Source organism: Glycine max, chromosome 1 (assembly GCF_000004515.6).
Source record: "Glycine max cultivar Williams 82 chromosome 1, Glycine_max_v4.0, whole genome shotgun sequence".
In the NCBI taxonomy this organism is placed as follows: domain Eukaryota; kingdom Viridiplantae; phylum Streptophyta; class Magnoliopsida; order Fabales; family Fabaceae; genus Glycine; species Glycine max.
Window position 1 is genome coordinate 30429771 of NC_016088.4, and position 8200 is coordinate 30437970.

At 38.1% G+C, this 8200-nt stretch overlaps 1 protein-coding gene across 1 annotated transcript; it reads left to right on the forward strand.

Annotated features, from left to right (window-relative positions):
• The first annotated feature begins 3599 nt into the window (after window positions 1-3599).
• LOC102662814 (uncharacterized) lies at window positions 3600-6669 on the forward strand. Its single transcript, XM_014774325.3, has 4 exons — window positions 3600-3948; window positions 4037-5283; window positions 5399-5990; window positions 6059-6669. The coding sequence occupies exons 1-4, from the start codon at window positions 3861-3863 to the stop codon at window positions 6667-6669; spliced, it is 2538 nt and encodes an 845-aa protein (XP_014629811.1). The 5' UTR covers window positions 3600-3860.
• Window positions 6670-8200: the final 1531 nt, after the last annotated feature.

The following is an 8200-nucleotide window of genomic DNA, read 5'->3' on the forward strand; positions in this document are numbered from 1 at the left end:
GAAAAGAAAGCATAGATCACTTGGGAATGGCATACATCAAAGTTTATTCAACAAAACAAAGGCCACGTGAGGTCACTTGTCATTGATTGATTACTTTGATGATTCTTGTCCATAATTGTTAACTTTTGATTGAGTTTTTTTGATGCTTGTTTACTCCTTAAGTATTTGATTGTCATTAATGTTTTTGATTGATAGTTATGTGGATTGTTGTCTTTGATTATGTTTTGATGATTGCTTTTGTTTGACTGTGTTTAATTGTAAATATTTGATTATATTTGATTGGTGTGTGTTAATTGTTTGATTAATACTTGGTTGAATGAATTAAATACATATTAGTGATGATGATTGATAGTGTTAGATGTATTTAGCATAAACATAGGTTATTTTAGAGAAACTAGCCTAGGATAGGCTCTGGTAATCGATTACCAATCAGTGTAATCGATTACACATGAACAGGCCGCCTGTAATCGATTACAACATCCTGTAATCGATTACCAGAAGGCTTATTGGGCCTGTAATCGATTACCAATACCTGTAATCGATTACAATGCGTCATCTTCTATAAATACTCACGAAATCGGAGCTCGTGCGCAGCCAAAGCTTCCTCCACGTTTTCCTCCATACCTAGAACTTCAAACCTTCGATTCTCACTCGATTCTTCACCAAATCACGTCCCGTAAAGCCTAATCTTCCTCTTTTTCACTCCTCTTTCACTTCCACCGATCAAAATCCAGAAAAACTTCATCAAATGGCAGAGCCATCAAAGAAGAGAAAGGGATCATCTTCCACCGCCACCGCTGCTGCCCATCGCCGTCACGGCCCATCCGGAGCACCCACAGCACCTATTCCTCCTTCTTTGTCATCTCCAAGATCATCAACATTGTTTTCATCCGATGATCAACGTCTACGGTACCTTTCTCAGTTTTCTTCTAGAATAATCTTAGACCCTAAGTACCTAGACGTAGAGTTCTTTAATGATGAAACGTTTGATTGCTATCAAGTGTTTCAAAACTCTGGTCTTGTTGATTTCATGTCATTTAAATTGCCATATTATCCTGAACTTGTAAAGGTCTTCTACTGCAATTTAAAAATTCAGGATGGTATTATTATGTCTGAGGTGCATGGTACTTCTATGGTCATTGATCAGTCACTTTTCTTTTCTTTGACTCATTTACCCAGTCAAGGTGCACCTTTTGAGGGCACCATTGTTGATGACTGGAAATTCGATTATTCGAGTCATGATGCTCGTCGCATGGTCTGCAATGATCAAGCTGACATGACCGGTAGATTGTTGGCCGGGTCATTAACTTTTGATAATCGCATCATGCATTATATCATTGTTAGAATTTTGCTTCCTCGGTCTTCAAATTTAGCACAAGCCTCTGAGGAGGATTTGATTCTTATGTGGGCTTTTCTAACCGGTCGTCAGATCGACTGGGCCCATTTGGTTCGGTACCGAATGCATAAGGCATTACGGGCCAATGCACCTCTTCCTTATCCACACTTGATTACTCTGTTTTTGCGTCATTTTCAAATTCCGCTTGATGATGAACCCTTTGTTCAAGTCAAGCGTTCCTTTGCAATTGGTGCTGGTGCAGTGACCTCCTTTGGGTATCGTAAAGATCGGAATGGACAATGGCTGAAGAAGGATGCACTCCCTCCTCAAGATGAACGTACTCCTTCACCTCCTCCTCAACGTGAAGATTCCGCACTCATGAATGAAGTCCTCTCCGAATTACGGGGTCTTCATTCGTATGTTGGTGACCGCTTTGACTCGTTAGATTCACGCTTTGCCGGTATGGACATTCGTCTTACACAGCTTGAAGAGGATGTCGGATACATTCGTCAGAGTTTCGATCTTCCACCACCTCCTCCGTCTTCTTAGCTTTAGATTCTGATTATTTATCTTTTATAAGCCGTGTATTTTGGCTTTTAGTTTCTTAGAATTTACATTATTATGCTAAGTACTTTGCTTATTTATCTTGTGGATTTTAAATTTCAGTCTTGGATGTTTTGTGGTTGTTGACATTTTCAGTTATTTGGATTCTGGTTTGATTATTTCTTGTTTGTGAGTTTGGCTTATTGTATTTAATACTCTGATGCTTATATCTTGCTACTCCATTGTTGTAACTATGATGATTTCCGAGATCTTTGGCTTTTTGATGTTGCCAAAGGGGGAGAGAACTTGGGTTAGAAATCAATTAAACTACTCATTAAAGTTAGGCATAGGCATACATGCCAAAAGATAGGGGGAGTAAGGGCTGTTTGAACATGCTATCATCTTGTATATGGTTTGTCTTGATTTCAGGGATTGTCATCATCAAAAAGGGGGAGATTGTAGAAGATCTTTGGTGTTTTGATGATGATCAAAGAGCTTAGAAATCAAGTGATAAAAGTGATCATAAATTCCGAAATATAGGGGGAGTAAACGCACATTTGGTGATAGCAAGTGATAAAAGTGATCTCAGGTATTGTATTGTCATCATCAAAAAGGGGGAGATTGTAGATGCAAATGTCTTTGGTGTTTTGATGATGATCATGATGAAGAAAAGCAAATGATGCAAATGATTCAAGAATACAAGCCACAACATCAAGATGATCACTAGTACATTAGGAAGGAAATTCCTAATTGATATAGCAAAAGGTTTGGCCAAGTAATGCATGTTAAAAAGTGTTTTTCAAGAGATTTACTCTCTGGTAATCGATTACCAGAGGATGTAATCGATTACCAGTGGCCAAAAATGCTTTACAACAGCTACTAAATATTTGAATTCAAATTTTAGACTGTGTAATCGATTACACCATATTGGTAATCGATTACCAGCAGTTAATAAACGTTTTAATTCAAATATTAAAGCCTGTAATCGATTACACAACTATTGTAATCGATTACCAGAGGAGATTTTCAGAAAATAACTTTCAAGGGTCACATCTATTCAAATGTTTTTATGAATGGCCATCAAAGGTCTATTTATATGTGACTTGGAAACACGAATACAGAGAGAGTTTTTGATTGCCCAAAAAGTTTTATCCTCTCAAAAGATTAAGAGAGTTTTTCTAAATTGAAATATCTTATCCTCTCAAAGATTCCTTGGTCAAACGCTTGCATATTCAAATAAGGAATTATGATTGATCTTCATTGTACAATCTATCTCTTTCAAGAGAGATTTCTTCTTCTTTTCTTTTACTTCTGAAAAGGGGTTAAGAGACCGAGGGTCTCTTGTTGTAAAGGATTCCTGAACACAAGGGAAGGGTTGTCCCTGTGTGATTCAGACTTTGTAAAAGGATTTTACAAAGAGAGTGGAAAATCTCAAGTGGGTTGCTTGAGTACTGGACGTAGGCACAAGAAGTGACCGAACCAGTATAAATCAAGTTTGCATTTCTCTCTTCCCTTAAACTTCTTTTATTTATTGCTATTTATCTTTTGCCTTTAAAGAAGTTTATTCTGAATTATCTTTTGAGTAATTCATGTTAAGGATGCATTGTTAATCTAAAGAGAGAGAGCAAGATTTAAATTGGGGAATTGTTCTTGTTATCTTAATTCAACCCCCCCCCCCCCTTCTTAAGATATCTGAGGCCACAAGGTCCAACACGGAGAATTTGACGTTTGGGAGGATATATCTGCAGATTGCCTGAATGCATTTATCTTATATGATCTGGTGAAAGCTTGTAAGAAGTATAGTAATATAGGAGAATGTTTTTGGTTGATTGATAAGGACTTAGATTTTAATCATGGGTTAAGGAGTTGTACAACTGATGGAGATATATTACACTTAGTTAGGGATGCTTTTGAAAATGAGAATGAGATAAATGTTTATTTTCATCATGAAGTAGATCCAATTTTAGAAGAAGTCCCACAAATGTTGTACTTGGAATGTTATCCAATTCGAAAAGCTGTTGAGAATGAGGATGATTTAGATGATGTACCTGTTGCTGGCCATGAGGAAGGTAAGTTTTAATTCATCTGTACTTGGTCCGACATGGTTACCATAATTAATTAATATGATTAATTTTTACTTTATGACCATTGATGCAGATGTTGGTGCTGGAGAGCAGACAGATGCTGGTGAGCAGATGGATGCTGGTGAGCAGATGGATGCTGGTAAGCAGAGGGATGGTGATGAGCAGAGGGATACTGATGCTGGTGAGCAAAGAGATGGTAGTGAGCAGAGGGATACTGATGCTGGTGAGCAAAGAGATGGTAGTGAGCAGAGGGATGTTGAAGCTGGTGAGGAGAGAGATGCTGATGGTGAAGAGAGAGATGTTGCTGATAGTGAGGAGGAAAGGGAAGTTGACAGTGATGAGACAGATGCTGAGTGGTTTATAAATTTCTCTTGTATGTTGAATGAAGTTGAAGCTGAAGTTGAGACAGATGGTTATCATTCAGAGGAGCTTAATATCCCCATTAGTAGTGATGATGAAGATGAGGATGTTGAAGTTTATCCTCAATATAGTCAAAGTAGTGGAGTTGGTGAACAGAAGTTGGAATTAGGGATGGAGTTTGGTACTCTAGATGAATTTAAATCTGCCTTGAGGGAGTATAGCATATTGATGGGCAGGGAGTTCAAGTGGAAGAAGAATGATAAACAGAGGGCTAGAGCAAAATGCAAGAAGGCATTTTGTGATTGGGAAATCTACTGTGCAAAGAATGAAGTTAGAAACTCTTTTCAGATAAAGACATTTAAGCATAACCATAATTGCTGCAGAGAAGTGAACAACAAACAAGCAAATAGACAGTGGGTGGTCAGTAAACTTGAGGGCAAACTCAGAATGCAGCCAACCCTTAAATGTGTTGAAGCTTTGGAATATTTCAAGCAAGAGTTTGGAGTGCACATTGAAGTTACAAAGATGTGGAGAGCCATGAAAGAAGCAAAGCAATTAGTGGAAGGGAATGAGAGGAAACAATATGCCAAAGTATTTGATTATGCACATGAATTGTTGAGGAGCAATCCTGGATCAACAGTTAAGATCAACACAGTGCCAAGTCCAGAAGGTCCACCACAATTTCAGAGGCTATATATTTGTCTTGCTGGCTGTAAGAAGGGGTTTGTTGCTGGATGTAGACCATTCATAGGTCTAGATGGATGTTTCCTAAAGAGTGCATTTGGAGGAAACTTGCTCTCTGCTGTTGGGCTTGATGGCAATAACCACATCTATGTTATTGCTTATGCTGTTGTGGACATTGAGAACAAAGACAATTGGAAATGGTTTTTAACTTTGTTGCATGAAGATCTTGGGGATTACATACAGAATGGGTGGAATTTCATGTCAGACATGCAAAAGGTATGACATGGTGTGATTTGCAATTGTTATCATAAGTTAGGTATTTAATTGAAGTTAATGACATAAGTTAGGGACTAGTCCAGAAGTATTTACTACTTTGCTGCAATTTTTCCAGGGACTTATTCCAGCTTTACAGGAAGTCATGCCTGGTGTACCTCATAGATTTTGTGTCTTGCATCTTTGGAAAAATTTTACAAAGCAATGGAAAAGCAAGGAACTTAAAGGAATTGTGTGGCAATGTGCAAAATCCACTACTGTTGCTGAGTTTGAAGGCCATATGGCCCATTTGAAGACAATCAACTGCCAGGCTTGGGAGTATTTGAATAAATGGCCCAAACAAGCATGGACAAAAGCCCACTTCAGTACAACACCCAAGGTGGACAATATATGCAACAACACTTGTGAGGTATTCAATTCCAGAATTCTGCAGTATAGATGCAAGCCTATTATCACAATGCTTGAAGAAATTAGAAGTTATATCATGAGAACCATGGCTGCCCGCAAGGTTAAACTTTCTGGAAAACCTGGACCATTATGTCCAGTGCAGTATAAAAGACTAGAAAAAAAATTCCATTTTGCTAATCAATGGACTCCCATTTGGTGTGGTGATAACATGGGCCTGAGATATGAGGTCCACATGTGGGGGAATAAGGTTGAGGTCAATTTAGGTGAATGGACATGCACTTGTGGAGTATGGCAACTAACAGGTTGTGTTTTTTATAGTTTTTTTTCATTCATAACCTACATGTGTGCTGATTTTACAACTTTGATGTAGGGATGCCATGCCGACATGCCATTGCAACAATAACTCACAAAGGAGGGAAGCCTGAGGACATGTGTCATGAGTGGCTGTCAATAGAAGCTTATAATAAGACATACCAGCATTTTATTGAACCAGTCCAAGGACCACAATATTGGGCCCAGACACAGTATACACACCCTGTTCCACCACATAAAAAGGTCCAAAGAGGAAGGCCAAAGAAAAATAGAAGGAGATCTGTAGATGAGGACAATGTCACAGGACATAAGCTAAAGAGGAAATTGGCTGAGTTTACATGTGGAAGGTGTGGCCAAACCAATCATAACATTAGAAGCTGTAAAAATATTGGAGTTCCTGTTAGGCCAAAGAAATATGTTGCACCATCAACTTCCAATGAGGATGACCACCTATTATCTCAAGATGAACAAGCTTTGAATGAGGCTGAAGAAGCTGCTGCTCATGTTCAACAAGATCCGGTGGAGATTAATTTATCTCAGCCTCATTTGTCACAAGATAGTGACATGGAGGTCCCTGCAACTATTGTTCCACCAATAGCAAGGAATAAGCTAGCCATAACAAGAGCCAAAAAAAGGAAGGTTGCTGATAAAGATGATGCAGAAAACTGAAGAACCATTTTTTGTTGCATTTTGAAGGTTGCTGAAGACCCATTTTTTGTTGCGCATTTTGAAGGTTGCTGAGTTTGAAGGTTGCTGATGAAGAAAACTGAAGAAGCATTTTTTGTTGCATTTTGATATTAGGATGTGTAGTTGTATATTTTGAAAGCTTCACTGGCATGTGAAATGATGTCAAATATTAGGATGTGTAGTTGTATAGTTTGAAGGCCTACTGAACAATTGCTTCTAACTACCATGCTTTGGGATGTCAAATATTATGTGAAATTGATCTAAAGTCATGTTTCTTCTCTTTCTTTTATAAATTATACACTGTGTTGGATTTGGAGTTGGAGTAGTACAATCCATCCCAACATACATTATGAGTTGCTTCTTATTACCTAATTCTCTTTCTTTTATTAAATTATATTTAATAAACTGCAAATTTCAGCAACAAATTTCACCAACAAATTATATTTAATTGAAATGGATAATTGACAGTAGCAACAAAAGCTGCTATTACACTACAAAAGCTACTTCCTATTACAAATTCTTCAGCAAAACAACAATTGACAGTAGCAACAAAAGCTGCTATTACACTACAAAAGCTACTTCCTACTACAAATTCTTCAGCAAAACAACAATTACAATATCAAAAGCTGCTATTACACATTTTACCTAAAGTACATTCCCCCTAAAACTAACATTACAATTAAAAATGAAAAACCTAACAACACAATGTTTGTTAAATTTCTCATTTTCTTCTGCAAAGCTTCAATTTGTAGCCTCAAATCAGCCACTACCATTGTTTCTCTTGAGACAGAAGACGAATTAGAAAGTTGGTTTTCTTCTTCAACCCATTGAAAAAATTGACAGTTATCTGGGTCTGTTTGGGGTAATGCACAAGTATAGAATAACCTTCCTGGGTTTCTCCTTGTTCTTGCAGTTCGAATAGCTGCACGTCTTCCATGGTGGCATTGCCGAATGAAACTACCAGAAAATGCACAACAACTGCCACTTGCAGACATGGACAAATCAAGTGAACAAGCAGCAGGGACTGAGCCTCACAGTAGAAGAAGAAGAAGCAACTCAGCGTGGGAAGAAGAAGAAGAAGAAGAAGCATCCAGCAGCTTCGTAAACCCTAATTTTTTTGGGGAAGAAGAAGCAACCTTGCATGTGAGAGAGAATTTATAGATGCAGACCTCAGTGCCACGTTGGACAATCTACGTGGCACTGAATTGCCACCTATACACCTCACTAACGCCGTCACCTGAGAAATTAACGACAGGGACTATTTTGCAAAACTTATGTAAAGTTAGGGACTATTATGAATTAAAATTTAAGTCAGGGACTAATATGCAAAGTGGTTACAATCTCAGGGACTAAATTGCCTATTCACTCGAAAGGTTCGGGAGTTGTATTTACGCACGGGGAAGGTATTAGCACCCCACACGTCCGTCCCAAGGGACGGCAGCCTTTAATCGAATGTGCAAACATGACTTTGATTTTTACGTTCCCTTTTATGTCTTTATATCCTTTTTATATT

What these genes read in the sequence shown, in the direction of transcription:
- LOC102662814 (XM_014774325.3), top strand. Translation starts at nt 3,861, where the DNA reads ATGTTGTACTTGGAATGTTATCCAATTCGAAAAGCTGTTGAGAATGAG. An exon ending in TCATGTCAGACATGCAAAAG is followed by an intron (nt 5,284 to 5,398) that starts GTATGACATGGT and finishes CAATTTTTCCAG; the next exon opens with GGACTTATTCCAGCTTTACA. An exon ending in TGGAGTATGGCAACTAACAG is followed by an intron (nt 5,991 to 6,058) that starts GTTGTGTTTTTT and finishes ACTTTGATGTAG; the next exon opens with GGATGCCATGCCGACATGCC.